The sequence below is a fragment of the Mastigoproctus giganteus genome, chromosome 7, assembly GCF_048544385.1.
Source record: "Mastigoproctus giganteus isolate SK-2022 chromosome 7, ASM4854438v1, whole genome shotgun sequence".
In the NCBI taxonomy this organism is placed as follows: domain Eukaryota; kingdom Metazoa; phylum Arthropoda; class Arachnida; order Uropygi; family Thelyphonidae; genus Mastigoproctus; species Mastigoproctus giganteus.
In genome coordinates this window covers 86,045,058-86,069,655 of record NC_143581.1, presented here as the reverse complement: position 1 = coordinate 86,069,655, position 24,598 = coordinate 86,045,058, and the positions used below count along the sequence as shown (strand labels likewise).

General features: G+C 39.3%; 1 protein-coding gene across 1 annotated transcript in view; it reads right to left on the bottom strand.

Moving 5' to 3' along the window:
• LOC150083042 (uncharacterized) overlaps positions 1–24,598 on the bottom strand; it is a 328,847-nt gene that overhangs the window by 167,398 nt on the left and 136,851 nt on the right. Inside the window, exon 7 of the mRNA XM_090376992.1 lies at positions 13,105–13,215. Coding sequence (XP_090233118.1) covers positions 13,105–13,215 — 111 coding nt within the window. The remainder of the gene's footprint in view (positions 1–13,104; positions 13,216–24,598) is intronic.

The window sequence follows — 24,598 nt, the reverse complement described above, 5'->3', positions numbered from 1 at the left end:
TGTCCCCTGAGGCTAGCTGAGACTCTACTACACTGGTCCTTCAAAAGGTCTTCCAACACAGTTCTGAGGACGAGCGACTTCTCTAGCACAGTACCCTCGGGCAGATCCCATGTGCGGGACGACCTGGTCTTGGTACTGAGGGAGGATTCCAGAGCTATGCTAGAAGCATCTGTGATATATCCTGCGCCATCAATATCCTGCAGGAGTGAGCCGACAACAATAACCTCCACATATCCTCAACCGAAACCAGCTCGATTCTACTAAAAGGGACCCTAGACATAAGAAGACCTCCACGAATCCACATACATGGAACCATCATAAAGCTTACAAAAGAATTAAAACACCTCAGTGTTATACTGGACAGCAACCTCTTACCTTTTTTTTTTTTTTTATTTGAACCCCAAACACGAGAGGTATTAGAACCTATAGTACTTAGTACCGTGCTTGGGTTGGAGGTTGAGAAGACGAAAGAAGATATTTGTTGACATTGGACTTGAACTTCTGTAGATTGTAATTTTCAGGAAATACGTATGAAGGAAGGTTGTTCCAGAAAATGGCAGTTGAATGAATAAATGAGGAAGATGAAAAGTTGGTTCTGTGGGTTTGAAGTTGGACAGTAAATGGATGTTGGCTGGTGGCGGCACGTGTTCGGACAGTTTTGAAAGAGAGAGCGGGAACTATAGAAGCCAATTCAGAAGAACAGTGCCCATGGAAGTATCTGTAGAAGAGGCATGCAGCAGAAACAGTGCGTCTATGAGACAGCGAGTGGAGAGACTCTGTTAGAGATGAATCATTAATTAACCTAACTGCCCTCTTCGGAATGGAATCAAGAAGCCTGAGAGAGATTTCGGGGGCACCACCCCAGATGTGGGAACAATATTCCATGGCAGGGCAGATTTGCGATTTATACAGAGTGAGCAGCTGTTTGGAAGAAAAGTAACGCCGAGAGCGAAAGAGAAAACCAAGTTTTTTAGATGCAGAGGAAGCAATATTTGTAATGTGCTTGTGCCAAGAGAGATTAGAAGTCAGGGTAATCCCCAAAAGAGATATATCCTTTTGCCTAGAAATCGGAGTGTCACTAAAGATAAGCATAGGAGCAGAAGAATCCTTTTTGTGAGATATAAGACAAGACTGAGTTTTAGAAGGGTTGAAATCAACTAAGTTGTCTTTGCCCCACTGGAGAATTACCTGAAGATCGGCATTTAAGGAATTGGTAGCAGATTTTCGAGAAGTTGAAGCTGATTGAGCTGGACAAGGTTTCTCAAAATGGAAAGTTGAATGCAATGTGCTATCATCGGCAAAACTATGGATAGGATTTCCAGTCAATGGAAGAAGGTCATTGATATACAAGAGGAAAAGAGTGGGAGAAAGAACTGAACCTTGGGGGACACCGGCATTAGTGGAGAAGTTAGAAGACAGAGAGCCATCTACCATCACCCTCAGTGAGCGATCAGAGAGAAAAGTGGATAACCAATTACAAAAAACAGTTAGCAAACCATAAGATGGAAGCTTGTTGAGAAGACCTTTATGCCAAACACGATCAAAAGCCTTTGAGATGTCAAGGGCAACTACTTGTGTTTCACCGAACCTTTCCATTGAATTAGTCCATAAATGGGTAACATAAGCCAGACAAGGTAAGAGTCAGCAACCTGACTTACAAAAGATTAGAGGATACTCAGCCTTGTTTGCAAGGATCTCCTGCAGGGACTGTGGCCTGTGAAGAACTCTCAAACTATTTTACAAAACCGTCTTCCTGCCTGCCATTTCGTATGCTCCTGGCATCTGCTATTGAAAGGCCAACACAGCCGTCAACAGAATAAAACTGGAAACCACACAGTGGCACATACTGCTCACGATTTCGAGAGCCTGTAGCATGGTAAGCACACATGCACTCCTGGCCCTAACAGGGGACCTTCCCCTTGACCTGGAGATTGCTTACAGTGGTGTATCTTATCAACTCTCCACAGGATAAGGAGCCACCCACTTAGACTTCATCATGGATCCTGAAAGTGACCATAAAATGGAACATAAGCGTCTCTCCGCACATCTCAATCAGATCTGGCAAATCCGCTGGCAGATTTCTAGCAAGGGCGAAATCACCAAAAAATTCATTCCTAACATCAAACTGGTATTCCCAAACTACCCACATCTTGGCTTTCTCCTGGACTTCTCATCACCTATCTGTTGACCGGACATGGCACCATAAGAGATAAACTCCATGGATTTAGACTAAGTGACACTCCCTTATGTCATTGCAGCCAGCAGGAAACGTGGAGGCAACTGACGTATGACTGCCAATTTTACGAGGATCTCTGCTGTTGAATTATAACCGCCACTCAAATAAAGTTACAAGACCAGGAGCACCTAATACTAATTGAAAAAGACACCTACAATGCCTTCACCCTGTTCGCACAAGACCTCTTCGTGAGAAGACGGACATTTCCTGCACCCACAACTACAACAGCACCTACTGAAAATCCACCTGGCACAGATCATGGTTAGACTATGGAGGACTACTCTACTCCAAGGAGAATAAAGGAATGTAGACAAGTACACCCCATGGATGGGACCTGTCCCATGACCATTAACCATCACACAAACTGACTCTCAGAAAAAGGAATCATCTGCCACTCAGGACCTCTGAACGGAAATCACGTAGAAGACCATCCGACTACAGAGAGAGCAAAACAAGAACATTCCATGGATGGGACGTCCCATAATTACTTTCAATCCCACAACAAACTGGACTCCTAGAATCTACAGTCAGGACACTGTCTCAAGATTGACCTCCACATTACAAAGTGACAACAGAGTTTTCTGCACAAGCCTGATTGGTGATCTTGCCTGGCTCGCCTTTCTTTCCCTCTCCTCGGTGGGGGGAGCCGGTCTTCCCTGTCTCCTCCACAAGTTTCCTCCTGGTGGGGCATGGGCATGCCCCCACTGACACCAAACTGCAGTTGTCTTCCCTATTAACCCCATACTTCTCTCTCTCTCTACCCCGTCTTCAGTCCCCCCCCAAGTGTGTTTTTTTGGTCCTAGCCACCAAAATCCCAGGAAACTAAGTGGCAGGACCTGCCAGAGTAAAAATCAAACTACTGGGTACCTGGTCTGCCTCCACGGGGTGAAGTGTGGGCAACATTGGGCCTCAGCAGGGGTCTGGCGGCTAAACGGCCAGAAGAACAACAGTAGATGACATTACACAACTCAAGATCCATACACTTTTAAATTTCTGGCCTTTACAGCAAACTGTATCAACCACAATGAAAATTACACAAAGATGGGGGGAACCCCTGGTGCCATTTGACCATAAACATACTTTACACAAAGAAGTGATGGATTTTCAATAGATGGTCTATTGATCTTGGACAGGAAATTTGGACACAAAGATTTTGTATATAACAAAGGTTGGCTAGATCGATTTAAAATCTGACTTAACATCGTTTATGTAAGAATTATTGGAGAATCTCAATCTGCAGATCCAATTATGGCAAATGAATGGATTGACAGTGTGTGGGCAGAAATCAGGAAAGATTTCAATGACGAAGACATCTGCAATGCCCACAAAGCAGGACTTTTTTTGTAATTTGACACCTGACAATACATTTAAATTCAAGGGGGGGGGAATGAGTTGGTGGAAAAAAATCAGAGGCTTGCTTGATGGTGCTTGTATGCGCAAATATGACAGGAACTGATAAAAAAAACTGTTTGTCATCAGAAAATCGTTAAAACCTTGGTGATCAAAAATGTTTCAAAAATGTAAGGAAACTTCCTGTGGATTACATTGCAAACAAGAAAGCTTGGATGACTTTGTATATTTTTTGTCAACACCTAAATGACTGGTAAGGAGCTATTCAAAAAGAAGAAAAATATTTTTTTGTTAGTTGATAACTGTCCTGCACATCCCCAGATTCAAAATTTGTCCAACATTAAACTGATGTTTCTGCCTCCTAGTGTGACATCAATTTTACAACCAATGGACATAACTGTTATCAAGGGTTTGAAAGAATTTTATAAAAGATTTCTAGCTCTAATCAGTCAAAGAGAACAGAAACTTACTAAGTCTATACTGATACTGGATACTATGAATTTATTGAATGGTGCATTTTCAGTCAGTTTCTGAATTTCAGCGTAATGTAATGTGGGTATTAAAACAGATACCAAAAATGTTACGATCAATGGATCCTATGCTGGAACGCATGTGTACAGTCTGAAGGGCACTAATTTAAAGATGGCCTCACATCTGTATAATTTTCAAAATAAAATTTTTAAATGAATTATTCTCGAAACTTTATTATCACACCTCATATAATGCTTTGATCTAATGGCTGAATTAAAGGAGTTGTATTAGGTGGTAGAAACATTACTTCAACATTTTGGATGACTTAAATCTTTTGGATGGCCTGGTGCATTATCCAAAAGTAATAAAACTTTTAAAAAAACTAGATTTTTCCACTTTAAATAGTTTCCCAGAGCTGGCACAAAACAATTTAGAAACCATTCTTTAAATAAATCAGCAGTTACCCAAATTATGACTAAGTTCCTTAGGCATAATTTAGGGCTGGAATTTAATTCACAACAAAGAAATTATTCCAGTAGAGTTCTTAAGAACAAAGTTTAGTAATACATATCCTGAAAAATTTATAAACGATCAAATAAAAACCAAAATACCCTTACAAAAAAGGCCTTAAAAGTCATGAACTGCAGGCTTCGAAGTCACAATTTTTTATGGTCTCAAACAAGCATAAGATCAATAGCACAGAACTCAACATGGGAATTTCACAATAAAATAAAATACAGGAATTTCCCCTTTTTTTTTTTTTTTTTTGCATAATGACCAGCAAATCAACAGTGGGAATTAACAAGAAAGAATGAAAACGAAAAATTACATCCAACATAACAGCATGGTTTCCCCTGCACAAAAGCTCAAAAATACCGTGTTGCGAGAGGTTTGCCACAATTCTCTAACCATGTTATGCAAGTACCATGTTGTGCAAGGATTTCTGCAATTTATCAATTGTGTTAGAGCGAAACTGTGTCGTAAAAGTACTGTGTTATTAGCATTAGCAGAGGCATATGATGCAAGAAAGCAGGCTTATACAGCATTAGCCAAAAAAAAAAAAACCTTCTCGTTTTGCCCATCTGGTCACTCCAAATGTTTGTCTAGTTCGACCTTCAATTTATTTAAGGCTATCAACTTCCACAACAACAGATGGAAGTCTGTTCCAGCAATCATCTACCTGCTGGCTAAAGACAAATTTCCGTACATCTATTCTACAACTGTCTTTCCTCAATTTGAATCTATGCCCCTCAGGTTCTTAGTCTGAGTAAGTAAGGAGAAGTATCCTGTCAGCATAGAGCCTGCTCAAACCATTCAAGGCCTTATACACCTCAATCAGATCACCTCGCAGGTGCCTAGTCTCAAGGCACTGCAGCTTGCAGAACTTAAGCCTTTCTTTGTAAGCGCACCCCTTTGTTCCTCTCACCAACCTTGTTCGCCTTCTCCATACTCGTTCTAGCAACTCCACATCCTTCCTAAAATGAGGCCTGCAGACCTGTACATAATACTCAAGGTGTGGCCTGACCATTGCCTTATACAAAGGGATAATCACCTGCTTGTCTCTGCTAGCAAAATTCCTATATATCAATGACAAAATTCCATGGCCTGCTCTGGCAGCCTGTCTGCACTGCTCAGAAAACTTCATATCTGATTGCACGATTACCCCCAAGTCTTTTTCATTTCCCCCCTTCCTGAGTGTAGTACCATACAGTTGGTACGTTTCTCTTGGGTTACTGCTACCCACATGCAGTACTTGACGTTTGTCAATGTTAAACTTCAGTTGCCACTTCTCAGCCCATCTGCCTAACTTTTCTAGATCCTGTTGCAGCAGCATACTGTCTTTAATGTCATTAACAACCCTGCCAACCTTTGTATGATCTGCAAACTTGGACCTTAAGCCTGATATACCTTCATCGATATCATTGATAAATACACAAAACAACAATGGGCACAGCACCAGACCCTGGGGGACTCCACTAATAAAATTAGTCCACGTAGAGCATTGTCCATTTATTACCATTCTCTGCCATCTCTTTATCCATTGCAGCAACTTGCCCTTAATGCCATACTGCTCCAATTTGTACAGCAGTCTTCCATTTGCAACAGTATCAAAAGCTTTCCTGAAATCCAAGTATATGATATCATTATTTTTTGCATCCAGTTCCTTTGTGACGACATCATAGTATCCAATTAAATTGGTCAGACAAGACTTCCCCTTAACAAACCCATGCTGTGTCTGAACTATTACTGCAGTCTTCTCTAGGTGATCCTGTAGCACCCCTTTAACCAGTGACTTCACTATTTTCCCCGGAACAGAAGTTAAACTAACAGGTCTATAATTATTTGTGTCATCCTTCGAAGCACCTTTGTAAATTGGGGATACATTTCCACATCTCCAGTCTATGGGGACCTCCTCCCCTGAATCTAAGGATGCTTTCATAATTATGGCTAAAAAAAAAAGTAAAGTGCAGCCATTATCAACCCACTGCAGGATAGAAGCCTCCTCAACAATTCATGCTGAGGGAAATGGACCATAATCTGCCACGCTGGTCCAGTGCGGGTTGGCAGATCGACCGTATTCAGCAGTCAGGGGCTTGAACCCCGGTCTACTCAAAGAGCGTGTGCTACTGCACTCCCGCTCCTGCCCACTCGGCTACGGAGGCTAAGGGTTTGCTAACTTCCTTCACTCTCTCCTTCAATACAACTGGATAGATTCCATCCACCCCAGGTGCCTTTTTTATGTTTAACGTCAACAATTTCTCCTCCACTTTGCTCTCAGTTATTACAAAATCACTTAACTCTCTGTTAGAGTTTAACTTCTGGCATTCCCCTCCTTGAATAATTCTTCATGTGTGAACGTTGCTGCAAAATATTCATTCAGTTTATTAGCTACTTGAGCAGGATCATCAATAGTCGAACCATTGTACTCCCCAAATTCCGATTCATGTCTAAGTATGTTTAAGTAAAAATGTTGTAATGTTTAGATGATATAAATGTTGGCACGGTGGTTAATGAAAGCAATTAAGGTATGATAATGCAACAAGATCTAGAAAAATTAGGTAGATGGGCTGAGAAACAACAGTCAAAGTTTAACATTTGCAAATGCTAGGTACTGCATATGGGTAGCAGTAATCCAAATTAACATTCAAACTGTGTGATACTACACTCAGGATAGTGGAAAATGAAAAAGACCTGGGGATAACTGTGCAGTCAAATATGAAGTTGTTTGAGCAATAGACAGGCTGCCAGGACAGCTCATGGGGTTTTGTCAATGATATAGGAATTTTGCTAGCAGGGATACGGAGGTGATTATTCCACTGTATAAGGCAATCTTCAATACTGCATACAGGTCTGGAGGCCTCATTTTAGGAAGGATGTGAAGCTGATGGAACGAGTACAGAGAAAGGCGAGATTGGCGAGGGATACAAAGGGGGTGGAATGCTCTTACCAAAATCTTCAGTTCTGCAAATTGCAGCATCTGCAGACTAGGCACCTGCAAGGTGGTCTGATTGAGGTGTTTAAGGTTTTGAATGGATTGAATAAGCTCAATGCTGTGGGATTCTTCCTCTTGCTCGAGAGAGCACGAGGAGGCACAAGTTCAAATTGAGGAAGGATGGTTGCAGAAGAGATGTGTGAGAAAAAAAAATAAATTAAAGAAAGAAATAGACAAACTATTGGAGGGAATAAACAGGTGAAATTAGAGATGTCTGGGTTTTTTTTTTTTTTTTTTTGCTGATGCTGTATCAGCTTGCTTCTAACATTATTTGTCACCTTTAGCTAATACTAATGCTAACTCTTTCATGGATTAAGAATCTTTGAATAAAGATCCACTCATTAGTACTGATAAACTGTAATGATATGGGATTTAGTTAGAGATATAAGGTGATCGCAATGATCTTAATTTTTAAACTCTCTTCAATGATACCAACTCTTGTAGTAATAAATGTAAGCGGGGAAATAGAAAGTGCTTAGAGAGGTAATCATAGGCCACAAAGCATTTTAGCATTAACAGAGGCATATGATGCAAGAAAACAAGCTTATATAACAAGAACAACAACAAAAAAAACTTTCCCATTTCACCTATCCATTCACTCCAAAAGTTTATCTAATTTAGCCTTGAATTTATTTAAGGCTGTCAACTTCCACAATAACAGATGGAAGTTTGTTCCAGCAATCAACCACCTGCTGGCAAGAAGAAAATTTCCACATATCTATTCTACAACTGTCTTTCCTCAATTTGAATTTATGCCCCCTCAGGTGTAGAATATGAGCAAGAGGAAGAATCCCATCAGTATTGAGCTTGCTCATACCATTCAAGGCCTTATACACCTCAATCAGATCACCTTGCAGATGCCCAGAGTCCAGATGCTACAATTTGTAGAACTTAAGCCTTTCTCGATAAGAGCAACCTTTTGTTCCACTCACCAATCTTGTTGCCCTTCTCTGTACTCATTCCAGCAGCTCTACATCTATCCTAAAATGAGGCCTCCAGACTGTACGCAGTACTTAAGGTGTGGCCTGACCACTGCCTTCTAAAAGGGAATAATCATATCCTTATTCCTGCTAGCAAAATTCCTATATATCATTGACGGTTGGTTGGTTATTTGGTTTTTAGGAGCATTAGCAACTAAGACCATATTGCTCCGAGAATATGCGGTGGTCATTTCCTGACCTTTCCGCTCTCCGTATTTGGTGATGACAGGCTCGAACCCCGGTCTAATCAAGAAGCGTGTGTTATACACTGCTGCTCCTTCCCACCTGGCTACGGAGGCACCTGTATATATCATTGACAAGACCACATGAGCTACTCTTGCTGCCTGTCTGCACTGCTCAGAAAACTTCATATCTGATTTAATACCAATTAAAAGATATTGTTCAAAATTTAAACCAAAATGGAAGTCAGATGAACTGATGAGCTAGTGGCAGAGGGGGAAAAAATGCACTGGATTATTAGAAATTGAAGGGACACAGAAGCCTACATTATAAAATAGTCAAAAATCAAGTCCATGAGAGGATTATAATTGCTAAGGCTAAGAATGCAAAGAAAAGTAGCAAGGAATTTAACACTAAAGGAAAGGGGTGAACCATATCTAGATGACAATTATTCATATAAGAAGAATTCTTTATTGTATACAAAAGGCACATTGCTGTACACAACTCTCTTCACAGCTACATGCCAGAGGTTTACATAAAAGAAATAACACAACATAATAAACAAATTTGAGAAAGACAAAAAAAAAAAAAAAAAAAAAACAGCATTATGACTCAAGAAAAGTTTGAACAGTGGAGTAATGGATCCATGGCAGTGATGAATAGGTCCTCGGGAACAGGTTCTAATGTCATGTGATGTGGTCCTGAGAAAGAAGTTGATTGAGTACATTTTGCCTATATTTCTTATCGACTGCAAACTCAAGGAGTGTATGTCCTGCAGAATTTAAGAATTGATCAGATGACTTTAACCTGTTTGGAGTGGCCTGATGGATTGGCCCTAAGGCTTAGGACCAGGATCCTCCATCTGCAGTTAGCCCAGAAATCTGGTTCTGAAATAATGCCAACCATCATTTTGATGGCAAAGATGAGTCTTCTCTTGTGAATAATGGCAGGAAGACGTCTGATGCTGAGAGCTGCCGCCATCTGGGTGGTCCTTTTTCACCTATCCTTGGTGCAGGGGAAAGCCGAAATTTCCATATGGCCCACCTCGATAGCCAGAATTCTGTCTAAGATGAATTGTAGCAGCAAAATCTAGACTTCAGCACCATAGAGTATGACCGGATATACATCTTAATGTATCTGCACCCAACAGCCTAGTAATGGACGTGCATAAGTTGTTGTTTAATCATCCACCAGAGTTGACAGAACTTTATTTGCAGGTGGTCTTATATGAGGTAGAAAGAAGAGCTTTTAATCAAAAATAACACCCAGATCTGTTGCTGTATATTGTTGGACAGCAGAAATCACGGATGCTCTTAACACAGATTGCACTATTGTTGTGTTCCGTTTGAGAGAGAAAGTCAATTGTTTTGACTTCTCAGAATTGATGTGAAGACCGAAACTGGAGAGGAAGGCTTCAAGGTTCCAGATTTTCTAAAAGATTAAGGCATTGATGTAGTCAGTAGTGTCTCCGGAGCTTATGGGAGTAAACAGTTTTATGTCATTAGCAAAGGTGATGATATCAGTTTGGCACAAGAACAGCTGAGAACAAGATTCCAAACATGACCACGCCTTGTGGGAGCTATAATAGCGCAGATTGTCATCGCGAACAATAATAGTCCTGTTCTCAAGCACTGTCTGAATAAACCAGAGCACATGAGTGAACAGATATGAAATCAGATGCTGCCTGAATATCGATATATATAATGGTCATTTCTGAACGGTGCTCAAATGCCTAAGTAATATACCTAGATGCTGACTGTCTTCTCTTGAGCTTCTGCAGAGTATTTAAGGGGTCTGTTGAACTTTTTCAACAGACCCCTTAAATTCAACTGGTTGGGAATTCCATTGGTGTAGTGAATTCTGGCTGAGCAGCGAAACTATATAGCCGAGCCAACTGCTCAGATGGAGTGAGTCAATGGTGTCCTCTGATTGGCTTCTATGGAAGGACTTCCCCTTATTTATGGTAGTCTTTAGGTGACGTTTAATTGCCTCCCTTTTGTTCCTAATAAAAAGAGCCCTAGCTTGGGAGAAGGCAGTTCTGACCAAGGGTGAGCCAGAGTTTTCCACTTTTTGTGCATGTTCCATTTGACGTGGAAGCTTTCAGAGACTTTTGGATTACACGAGGCCTTTGAATGCTCTGTAATAGTTAGTTTCTTCGTTACAGCATAGAGAGAGAGACAGTGACTATCCATCTCGTCATCAGGTGAATCCCGTGGTCACATTCCTCAAGGACATCCCATGGGATTGCTTGAGCCGCATAAACACAGTTTTCAGGATTGCAGTATTTGAGTGCTGTAATTTTTTCGGTTGTGACTTTCCTTTTACCCGAAGTGATGGGCATTTCTATTAGCACAGAGAGAATGATGGGGTTATCATCAGACTATGTTGCCTTTTAGGGTTTTGATTAGCCACACAATTTGCTGACACGAACACAAGGTCTAATATGCTTTCGCCACTCATGGGTGGTGTGCTAATCAGTTTAAGACGTAATACTCCTAGATGCTGACTGTTTATTTGGAAAATTGAAATACCCACACGCAATGTGTTTCAGTGGTGAATAGGGATGGTTAAGCAGCCAATTCAGGAGTTCATCAACTGTGTGTTGTTTGTTTTTTGGTTTTTAGGAGCAATAGCAACTAAGGCCATATTGCTCCGGGGATATGTGGTGGTCATTCCCTGACCTTTCCGCATCCTCCGTATTTGGTGGTCACGGGCTCGAACCCTGGTCTAATCAAGAAGCGTGTGCTACGCACTGCTGCTCCTGCTCACCTGGCTACGGAGGTGCCAGTTCATCAACTACTTGTGCGTCTGGAACTGGTGGGATATACACTGCAACTATGTCGAGAGAATTGTTCTGGCTGTTGCTTTTAGGTTTTAGTGTAACTAGAACTGCCTCGATACTGAGTGGAGAATAAAAAAATACCTGTTGATTGAAAAAAATTGCAACTCCTCCTCCCTTCTGGTTTTCTCTAGATGTGCACACCTATTTTCATCAGTAATAGCTATATCATTAAATTTTTGATTTATTTGTGTTCTAAGTTTTTTTCTTTTAGGGCTATCTTTTGCTTCACTAATCCAGATTATCGCTAATTAATCCGAATTAGCGAGGGTTTACTGTATTAATAAATAGATCATAAACCCTACACAGGTGACATGCTTTCATTTCAAGTAATTTGGGTATTGATTTCTCTTTTTTTTTTTTTTTCCTGATGATGTATAAGCTTGTTCCTTGCATTTTTGCCATTACTAATACTTATCAAGTAATACTTGCCACTGTAATTAATAATCTAATTACTTTACTTTATTTAATAAAACCAATGCAACTGACTTGCTTGTTTCAACCCACTGATTTATTATGTTACTCAAAAAATGGTTCAAACAAAGCAAAGTAGCAACACCTCACTGTAAGTGACCCTGTCTAGACCAACTGATGTTTCTGCTTGAATTTAGCTGAAACCAGTGTGACCTCTGCATTCAATCTATTTGAGATACAGAAGATTTATTTTAAATAAATATATCATAAATTTGTAACTTTTTTACATTGTCTTTTTCTTCTTCGTGTACTAACAAGATTTCCTGCCATGACAAGTTCAGCATATGTGTAATATACTAGTCATCCCTGACGTAGAGGAATTCTGCTAGTAGGGCCAAGAGACAATTTTATTAAAAATAAATACAGAATTTAATCAAAACAGTCACATATTCTTCATTAAGTAACATCAAGAGCACTAAAAAGATATGCACAAGCAAGGTAGGCTTGTGTAAATATTATCACTCTTCTCAGTGTTCTTGATGCAACTTGATGAATACATTCCATTAATCAATATTCTGACTGCAGTTACTGCATGTCAGCTGGAATTGCAAAAATGATTTGGATGGAAAGTAATACTTCAAATGAAATGCCTTCTTCTCAGGTAAAACCTATTTATTCACTGTACTCTAAGTACTGGATTACTGCTCTCACAATTAAGCTGCTTTTTTCCACCTGCCTAAAAAATCTACTCCATAAACATTGATATCATGGGCTCTATTGCCACTTTACCTCAGTACACTCTATTGTCCAATGGGTTACATGATAAGTGGATAACCAACAGTAAAGCTACAGTTAAGTCACATCGCAAATTTCATATACAGAAGTCTGAAATGCTATTTCATATATCACAGATCCACATGTAATAGCATTTCATGGGGATCCGTGATCTGTTGAAAACAGAGGTGTACTGGGGAAACCACAGGCTAAAACTTATGGCTAAAATCATGGGCTGGAGGCCGATGATTTTAGCCATAAGCACAAGTATGAGGCCACTACAAGTTTTTCCTGGTTTTAGTACCCAATGCCAACAATTTGATACTAAAAATAATGAACAGAGTATAAAATTCTAATTTGCACTTACCACAACAATTTCATGCTGGCTTTCAGTGAGAACAGCTGTTATTTTGTTTATTTCTTCTTTCATTTCATCCACAGCAACAACATTTTCTTTGAACCTATCAGACCATGATTGCTGAAAAAAGTTAAAATATTACATTAACAATATAGACATCATGTTGGTTTTCATTAAATTGAAATTTAAAACTTTTCCCTTTACACGATGCAAATTTCCAGTTAACGTGATCTTTTTTTTTTTTTTATGCGATAGTTGAAAAAGATTTGAATTGTGCGTTAAGCTTACCGCGAATCGTACGGTCAATAAACAAACGTTTGCCTTCTGCCCGCCTCTGTGTGTTCCATCAACCATCGGAAGAAGACATGTTACTTGTTTGTCTCCTACTAATAAAGTCAATGCACACTTGCATAAAAATGCAAATTTTTAAATGAGCCAGATGAAAATGTTACCGCGAAGGAGATAACGGTAAAATAATTACATGAAATCTTTCGTATCGCAGAGAATCTCAAACAAAAGGTTTGAGGTTCTCTGCGATATTAATTTCGCCAGGGCCCAGAGAAGATTGTTGTCGGCTATCGGAAATTGATTGATGAAAAGAGAAAGTCAACACTGTTCAAATATTTCCGCAACAGTCATTTCTTCATTGTGTATTTTATGTCAGAGGTTCCCAACCTTTCTCGGTTCAGGGCACCCTTAGTGTCTCAGTAATTTTTTCAAGGTGCACCCAGACCAAAAGAAATACCTAACAGTATTTCGTTTAGTAGTTAGGTCCAAACAACTTAATAAGAAATTCTGACACTGTGAACTACCTCGAGCTAGTAGTTTGAGCAGTGTCCAACAGATGTCGAGTATCGCTGTGTTTCCCTCGAAATTTTAAAATATTCCACGGCACACAGTTTGGGAACCACTGTTTTATGCAATAAACATTTAATTCCATAATTATTTTCATTATCTTTTACATTGTATACAGTTTAAAAGTTATTTAAAAGGTACTTTTAAAATTCTTTATTAGCATTAGTAGAGGCATTTGATGCAAGAAAGCAAGTTTATGCAGCATCAGCCAAAAAAAAAAAATAAATAAATAAATAAATAAAAAATAACCACTTCCACTTCACCCCTCTGTTCGTTCGAAATATCTGTCCAGCTGAGCCTTAAACTTATTTAGGCTATCAACTTTCACAACAAGGGATGGAAGTCTGTTCCACCAACCAACCACCTGCTGGCTAAAGGCAAATTTCTGCACGTCTATCCTACATCTGTCTTTCTTCAATTTGAATTTATGCCCTCTCAGGTGATTATTCTGAGCAAGACGAAGAATCCCATCAGCATTGAGCATGCTCAAACCATTCAAGCCTTTATCCACCTCTATCAGATCACCTTGCTGGTGCCTAGTCTCCAGACTGTAATTTGCAAAACTTAAGCCTTTCTTCGTAAGAGCACCCCTTTGTTCCATTCACTAATCTTGTTGCCCTTCTCTGTACTCGTTCCAGCAGCTCTACATCCTTCTTGAAATGAGGCCTCCAGACCTGTATACAGTACCCTAAGTGTGGCCTGACCATCGCTTTATACAAGGGAATAATCACCTCCTTATCCCTGCTAGAAAAATTCTTATATATCATTGACAATACACCATGAGCTACTCTTGCAGCCAGTCTGCATTGCTCAGAGAACTTCATATCTGCCTGCGCAACCACCCGCAGTTCCCTTTCATTCTCTATCACTGTACCTGAGGGATTCCACTAATAACATTAGTCCACGATGAGCAGTGTCCATTGATTACCACTCTCTCTCTTCTCCCCATCAACCACCCCTTTATCCGTAGCAGCAATTTGCCTCCAATGCTACACTGCTCCAATTTGTGCAGCAGTCTTCCATGTGCAACAGTATCAAAAGTCTTTCTAAGATCCGAGTATATAATATCAAAGTTATTCCCTGCATCCAGTTCTTTTGTGACTGCATCATAGTATCCAAACAAATTGGTCAGGCAAGACTTTCCCTTAACAAAACCATGCTGTGTCCGAGCTTTAACTGAAGTCTTGTCTAGATGATCCTGCAGTGCTTCTTTAACCAGTGCCTCCATTAATTTTCCTGGAACAGAAGTTAAACTCACAAGTCTATAATTACTTGTGTTGGCCTTTGATCCTCCTTTTTGAATTGGGGTCACATTTGCACATCTCCAGTCCATGGGTACTTCCCCCGAGTCCAAGGAAGCTCTCATAATTATGGCTAAGCGTTAATTATGAGGAAGCTCTCATAATTATGGTTAAGCGTTAATTATGAGGAAGCTCTCATAATTATGGCTTGAGGTATATAAGGCCTTGAATGGGTTGAGCATGCTGAATTCTGATGGGATCGTTCCACTTGTTCAGATTACAAATCTAAGGGGGCATAAATTCAAATTAAAAAAAGACAGATGTAGAATAGATGTGTGGAAATTTGCCTTTAGCCAGCGGGTGGTTAATTGCTGGAACAAACTTCCATCTGTTGTTGTGGAAGTTGATAGGTTGAATAAATTTAAGGAGGAACTGGACAGGCATTTGGAGGGAATTGTGTGATTTTTTTTTTTATTTGGCTGATGCTGCATAAGCTCATACACTTGCTTTCTTGCATCACATGCCACTAATACTACTACTACCCCAGGTGCCTTTCTTGAGTTTATCTTCAACAATTTCTCCTCCACTTTACTCTCGGTTATTACAAGATTCTCTAGCTTACTGCCAGAGTTGAATACACCTCTGGCATTCCCCTCGCTGAATAACTCCTCATTTGTGAATGTCGATGCAAAATATTCATCTAGTTTGTTAGCTACCTGAGCAGGATCATCAACAGTTGACCAATCTGATTCATCCCCTTTCTTCTAGAGATTACATAAGTAAAGAACTCTTTGCTGTTTTTCTTTGCATACCTTGCCAAAGATTTCTCGTAATCTGCCTTCGCCTGCCTAACCTCCTTTGTAACTTGGTTACAGATCAACTTGTATCTATCATAGGCTCCTGTGTCACATGTTAATTTATATGTATCCCATGCATTTTTCTTCTCTGCCATATGTCTCATTAGTTCATCTGACATCCATTTAGGCCTAAACCTTGAACAATATTTTTTCTTAGTTGGTATGTAAAGCCTAGTAGCTTCCAAGATAAGTTCTTTGAATGCTTCCCATTTTGAATTTGCTGTTGGTAACATCATCAGTTGGTCCCACTGTATAGAATTTAAATACTGTCTCAGCCCATCGTAGTCACCTTTACGAAAGCAATAACCCTTCCCTTTACCCCTAATGGTAGTTACGTCTTTGAGTAAATCCCACTTCAGCACACTGTGATCACTGCCACCTAGTGGTTCATTTACCTGCAGATTCTTAATGCATGAAGAATCACTACTGATAATCAAATCAAGAGTATTATTCCCTCTAGTTGCCTCCCGAACATGCTGATGTAGAAAACAATCATCCAATAAATCCCCAAAAGCCTTGCTAGTGTGTGAGTGACCAGCCCCCAAATTCCAGTCAATATCTGGGAAATTAAAATCCCCATTATAAGACTCTCTGATTTACTGGCCCACTCTATTTCCCTGTACAGTTTCTTATTATACTCATCAGAGTCATTAGGCCTATAGCACACTCCTACTCTCAATTTTGATCTCCCAGTGCTTATGTCACACCAAACTGACTCGACACTGCACTGTCCAGTGATATCGACTGGCTTCAATTCCTTGGATTTTATGTATTTCTTAACTAATAGCATAACCCCTCCTCCCTTCCTATCCTGTCTATCCTTTCTGTAGACATTGTACTCCCCAAATTCCAGTTCTGCATTCCTCATATCTGTGTGACACCACATCTCCGAAATCCCCACAATATCTGCCTTTGATGTTTTGAGCAATACCTCAAATTCATCAAATTTGTTTACTAAACTCCTAGCATTGGTGTACACGCAAGTATACCTGCACCCGTTTCTATTCTTAGCTACCCTAACACAACCCATGTGTTTACTTGTACCCCAATGATTCCCAGCAGTCTCTGAAATATCCTGCATCTTATTTTTCAGGCTGCGGCTCATTCCAATAGAAGCAGTGCAAGAATCACTTTCACCTCTACCAGTGGCTACTGTTAATCTTTTAGTCCTTGTATCCGCCCCAATCTAGCAGTTTTCCGACCCACCTAACACTGCCTCGATAGCATCAGCAAACATTCTTGCACCCTTTCTATTTAAGTGTATCCCATCCATGTAGAAACAGTCTCTCCTGTTAACAAGTACAGACCAGGCTGAAAAAAATCTACCCCTTGAGCCTTGCACAATCTTTCCAGGGCCGAATTGATCGAGAGGGCTCTCATCATATACTCCATCCTATTGTGTCTGGGCAGAATTGCAGACACTTTCAAATTCAACCCTAATTCACGGCTTTTTTTCAACAGTGACCTGTACTTGTTAAGTAATTCCGCCGGTCTCCTACTCTTAATATTATTAGTGCCAACGTGTACAACTATATCACCTTTTGTGCACTTAAAAGATGATATCTGTTCTACAACGTCATTAACCTTTGCCCTTGGCAGACATACCCTTGTCCTGTTCCACCTATACTTTTTACAAAGCATGTTTCCCGTTTCCATGACAATAGAGTCACCAACAACTACTAGTTCCTTTGGGACCAGCACATTCTGCCTTGGGGGCTGCCGCTGTGTTGCGTGATAACCAAGTGCAAGTTCTGGCATTGGTGTGGGCAGCTGAGAGCTTGATGGGCCCCTCACTTTTAATCCTTCGATGGCATCCACCCTGTCCTTCAAGCTCTCATAAGCCCATAACAACGCTGAGTTGTCGTCTGATTTCCTTACACTCCTTGTATCGCGCGCGCACACACAAAGACATCCCCCATGGCAGTATCACGTCCCGTACCCGACTGCTCCACAAACATCAAGCAAGTAGTGCATTTTAATAGGCTGTGATTCAGAGGGCAACTGCCCCCCTCAGTTCTCCCCTGAGCCACAGCACTCCCATTTGCTTGAGCCTTTTGCTTTGCTGCTCTGGTCTGAGTCATGATTTCGATTTAATTTCAATAAAATTTCAATTTCAGTACAATAAAACCGTAAACTTGTATCCCAACACAGTTATAACTCTATATTTATGTTTCAGTATTGAGTGTTATCTACGAAATCCCTTTTATATAACTTCCGTATCAAGTTAAGTATTAATTATTTATTTTTTACTAATTATTTATGTTACGTAACCTAAGTCATTATATGTATAGTTAAAAGTATAATTTAATTAACAATGAAGTTCAACAAGATTAATTGACAATATTATGTACTATACTATACTATATTAAGCTTATGCTATCTAGTTCGAGAGATTTTGTATCGTGTAACAATGGCGACAATTTACGAACGGTAAACACGTGGATTTGATACCCTTTCCGATACTAAGTAATACCTACAAAATCTCTATCTAAGTTACTTTAAACTAAGTTTCGTAAATAGGAATATAAAGCTACTCTAGAAAATAAGGGACATTCTACACAGAAAATAAAGGACATTCAAGGACCAATTATGATTTTTCCTATTGATTATTATATTCGATTAACGAGTTTCTGTTTTGCGCGATGCGCTCACGGGACGAATTAATCGTGTTAATTGAGGCCAGCCTGTATTATCCATAAGGTTCAAAATCAAAATTAGAAAAATTTTATGAATTTGCAGCCGAATACAATTTACTTACTTTATGTAACATGAAACCAACTGAAAAATTATAAGAAATAATTAGCATTCACTTTTAGTAATAGCATTAGTAGTGGCAAACGATACAAGAAAGCAAGATTATACAGCAAAAAAAAAAACACTTCAAACATCACCAGCCAAATAATAATTTGTCTAGTTCTTCCTTAAATTTATTCTAACTACCCATTTCCACAATATCAAATGGAGGTTTCTTCCAACCACCTGGTGGCTGAAAGCAAGCTTCCACACACATTTATCCTGCAACCATCCCTCCTCAATTTAAATTTATGTCCCCTCATGTGTCTGAGAAAGAGGATGGATGCATCAGTATTTAGCTTACTCAATCCATTCAAAGCAATAAACATCGAAACAGATCTCAATGCAGATGTCATTTCAAGACACTGCAATTGTTAAGAGTTCTCTCTTGTTTACCTCACTAATCTCATTGCCCTTCTCTGCACCTTTCAACAGATCCATATCACTAAAATGAGGTATCCAGGTGGTATGCAATGCTCAAGATACAGCCTTACCACTGCCTTTTACAGAGCAAAAATTACCTCCTTATCCCTACAGGCAAAATTGCTGTAGCTGGTGTAGAAACAATCAGCCAATAAATCTACAAAAAGTCTTGCTAGTTTGTGAGTAAGCAACCCACAAGGTCCAGTCAACATCCCCATTATAAGATATTCTGATTTACTGGCCCACTGTTTAGTTGTTCATTATACTCATCGCTATCATTATGTTTATTTTTGTTTTCACTATGCTTATTTTTGTTTTCCCAGTGCTTATGTCACATCAGAGTGGATGAACATTGCACTGGCCACCTCCATATACTGGGTGCACTACCTTAGATTCTATGTGCTTCTTAATTAAGAGAATAACTCCCTTCCCTTCTATCCTGTCTACCTTTTCAGTATACATTGAACTAAACATATTCAAATCTGCATCACTTATATCTGAAAGGCACCATGTCTCCAATATCCCTACAATGTCCACATACGAATTAACCAGTACTTCAAATCCATTACACATGTTTATTAACCTCCTAGCATTAGTACACACAAAGGTATATATGTATATATTTTGGTATGTATAGGTATATATTTTGGAATTCAAAAGTATATCACCAAGGATGTTAATACTACTACTTAAGATTTCTAAGAGGTACAAACTAAAGGTTATAATGATATATGTACCAACATCGAGCCATAATGATGAAAAAGTAGTTGAAGTAGTAGTTGAAGAATTAGACACCGAAAATGAGAGACTTCTAGATGAGCAGAAAACTCGCTACACCATCATTATGGGTGACTTCAATGTTAAGGTTGGAATCAGCACAAAAATGGAACCTTCAGGAAATTTTGGAATTGGTGTAAAAATGAAAGACTTGTGGAATTTGCAAAATCTCAAGGAATGTCAGTAATTAACAGAAAGTAGTAGTAGTGGCATGTGATGCAAGAAAGCAAATATATGAGCTTATGCAGCATCAGCCAAAAAAAAAAAACACACCATTCCCTCCAAATGCCTGTCCAGTTACTCCTTAAATTTATTCAACCTATCAACTTCCACAACGACAGATGGAAGTTTGTTCCAGCAATTAACCACCCGCTGGCTAAAGGCAAATTTCCGCACATCTATTCTACATCTGTCTTTTCTTAATTTGAATTTATGCCCCCTTAGGTTCGTAATCTGAACAAGTGGAAGGATCCCATCAGAATTCAGCATGCTCAACCCATCCAAGGCCTTATATACCTCAATCAGATCACCGCGCAGGTGCCTAGTCTCCAGCCACTGCAATTTGCAGAACTTAAGCCTCTCTTGGTAAGAGGATCCCTTCATTCCCCTCACCAATCTTGTTGCCCTTCTCTGTACATGCTCAAGTAAATCTACATCCTTTCTAAAATGAGGCCTCCAGACCTGTACGCAGTACTCAAGCCGTGGCCTAACCATTGCCTTATACAGAGGGATAATCACCTCCTTTTCCCTGCTAGCAAAATTCCTATATATCATTGACAAAACCCCATGACCTGCCCTGGCAGCCTGTCTGCATTGCTCAGAAAACTTCATATCTGCCTGCACAATTACTCCCAGGTCTTTTTCATTTTCTACCACCTTAAGTGTAGTACCACACAGTTGGTACGTTTCTCTGGGGTTACTTCTACCCATATGTAGTACTTTGCATTTGTCAAGGTTAAACTTCAGTTGCCACTTCTTAGCCCATCTGCCCAAATTATCTAGATCCTGTTGCAGTAGCACACTGCCATTACTGTCATTAACAACCCTGCCAACCTTTGTATCATCTGAAAACTTCGACATTAAGCCTGATATACCTTCATCAATATCATTGATAAATTGATAAATATACAAAACAACAGTGGACCTAACACCGAACCCTGTGGGACTCCACTAATAACATTAGTCCAAGAAGAGCAGCACCGATTGATTACCACCCTCTGTCTTCTAGCACTTAACCATCCTTTTATCCATTGTAGCAACTTACCCTTAATACCATTCTGCTCCAATTTGTACAATAGTCTTCCATGCGCAACAGTGTCAAAAGCTTTCCTGAAATCCAAATATATGATATCAAAATTATTTTTCGCATCCAGTTCCTTTGTAACCACATCATAATATCCTATCAAATTTGTCAGACAAGACTTTCCCTTAACAAACCCATGCTGTGTCTGAATTATTGCTGCAGTCTTGTCTAGATGATCCTGCAATGCATCTTTAACCAGTGACTCCATTATTTTACCCGGAACAGAAGTTAAACTAACTGGTGTGTATTTACTCGTGTTACCCTTCGATCCCCCTTTGTGAATTGGAGATACATTTGCACATCTCCAGTCCGTGGGAACTTCCCCTGAATCCAAGGATGCTCTCATAATTATGGCTAAGGGTTTGCTTAGTTGCTTTGCCGCCTCCTTTAATATAACTGGATAGATCCCATCCACCCCAGGTGCTTTTCTTACGTTTAACTTCAACAATTTCTCTTCCACTTTGCTCTCAGTTATTACAAAATCATTAAGTATCTTGCTACAATTTGATAACCTGCCATTTTCAAACCTTAATAATTCCTCACGTGTGAATGTAGATGCAAAATACTCATTCAGTTTGTTTGCTATCTGAGCAGGAACATCAACAGTCGAACCATCGATGTCAAGTGAACCAATCAGATTCATTCCCTTCCTTTTAGAGTTTATATAAGTAAAGAAATCCTTGGTGTTTTTCTTAGCATCTTTTGCCAAGGATTTCTCGTAATCTGCCTTCGCCTGCCGAACCTCCTTTGTGACCTGATTACAGATTAACTTATATCTGCCATAGGCTTCTGAGTCGATTGATAATTTATATGCATCCCATGCATTTTTCTTCTCTGTTACAAGTCTCATTAGTTCATTTGACAACCATTTAGGCCTAAACCTTGAACAATATTTCTTAACCCAGCCAGAGGCCTCCCTGTTTTTGTATAATTTTTAACCCTAACTCGAAAGTTGCTCCCCCCGAAGAAAACTAATAATTTTCATAATTTCTACTCAATTTTCCAAATTGAAACTCTCAATATACATAAACAGAAGTATATTCTTTGATTTCCTACCTTTAGCGCTCAGCAAAAACTATTAATTCACTCTAAAACAGCAAAAATGTACGATCACATTTCAATTTATTAAATTTTGATGTCGGCAAAACAAGATCCAAGCTTTGAAAATAAAACGCGTTACTTCATTAGTTCAAAAATTTGCGCGTCAGCTCAGCGCCTCTGGCTAAAACGAATCAATGCACGCAGAGAGATAATTCACTGGTCAAGCTTGCGTCATTAACGTTACCAAGGTGATCCAAGGAGAAAATGAAACTGTAAACAACTTTCGTGGAAAACAAACAGTTGAGCATCATTATTTGCGAACACTAATTTGCATGGCTCACTCACAACAGTAGCTTTATTGCTTTTCGTAATTGTTGTACGAAAGAATCGCAACGAATTGGTTTTGAAAAACTAAAATATTGCATTTCCTTTCTTCAATATCTACTAAAAAAAATCAAGGAAATTCATCTACTGGAAGCTATACTGGAAACGGAAAGAAAAGACTGTCGTAAAACTGATCACTACAATGCGCATTTCATAAAAAAAAAAGTTCGCTTTATTGTAATTGTTTCTAGAGGACTAAATCGGAACAGCAGTTTCATGGATGTATATTTGATCTTCTTACGAAATTTCAAGAAAATATTTCTATTCATAGCTGCGTTATAAACTTCGAAAACTGATATCGAAGGAACTTCACATGCATCTCACCTGGTGTACAAACGAAAAAAAAAAAAAAAAAAAAATGCGCAGTAGTAACAGATTGTGAGAACAATCCATTACTCGTAGTGAGGGATTGGGAAATTGTAAGTAATTGTTATTGAATACTTCAATATTTCCTTGATATGCATTTGATATCATCAAAAAATTTCCAGAGAAAAATTGAATTTTCATTATCACACAACACCCGAAAAATTCACCATAAAATGTCATGTGTTTCAATGTTTGAATTCCATTCTGAGCTGCAAATGTAATTTCACTTCTCTTGCGCTGACAGAGTAGCCGTTCACCGAATGAAGAAAAACAGGGTTCATTTTCATGAAATTTCCAATTCCCTTCTTTCACTTGACGGAAAAAAACTCCTTAGGGGAGGGAGTCCACCCTTTCTAGTCCGACCCTGGAGAGAGAGAGAGAGAGAAATAAAAAATACCCTTTTGGTGGGGAGAAGGCCAAGAGATTGTCAAACTTCCAGAGCGCTAACTTTCATTTATATTATTTATTATTATTTATTTATGTTAATTTAATTTAATTTTTAAATTTATTGCCTCTTATTTTTTTTTTTCTTGTGTTGTTCTAGCAATCCATCCTGGATTGGGGCTTCCCTGGGCCGGGATAGTGCTTCTCCTCTTTTCTCCTTCCCTCTGTTCATCTTATACAAGTTTTTCTTTCCTCCCTGGGAAACTTTTTTTTTTTTTTTTTGGCTGATGCTGCATAAGGCTCATACACTTGCTTTCTTGCATCACATGCCACTACTACTACTACTAGCAGTTCCCCAGGGAGGAGAGCGTGCAGTTAGTAGGGGAGATCTTGCCCTCCTGCTAGGGACGAGTACCTGGAGGCAGCCAGGTGATTGCTGCTTCCAGGTAGCCAGAATGCCCAAATACAACATCACAATACAGAACACACACATAAGCTCACAAACAGTTTTTCTTTCCTGTCACTTTCTCCCGTGCAGGATGAAAAATTTTTTTCTCTCTCTCTTGCCTTCCTTTTCATCTGTCTTCATCCAACATGGGATATTCCTAAGCGGGATGATTTTTTTTTTTTTTTTTCACAACACACACTGGCCTTACCCTGACAATGCATAAAAACTGAACAGAGCAACGAGGCCGAGATGAACTTTTGTTCTAGGAGCCGCCCATACAAAAACAAAAAATAAATAATAATAATAAATAAAAAAAAAACAGCATTGCAGCTCTAAGTCAGCTTCATCCTAGGATGCCGAAACTGCAATTGTTTTAGAGAACAATATTTTGCATTTTTACTTTCTAACATTATTTTGCATTATAGCTCTGTTACAATAGTTTGCTTCGTTTCTTTACATTATTGCTGTAGCAAACAATATTGGTGTGCATGACGTTTCATCACAGATCCTGGAGTTCTAATTAGTCAGTTCATCCTAGGATGCGGAATTACTAATTAGTCCGATTTTGGTCTGGTGCTCATTTGATAAAAAATCCAGAATAATTCCTCTGGAAATATTAGCTAGTGAACTG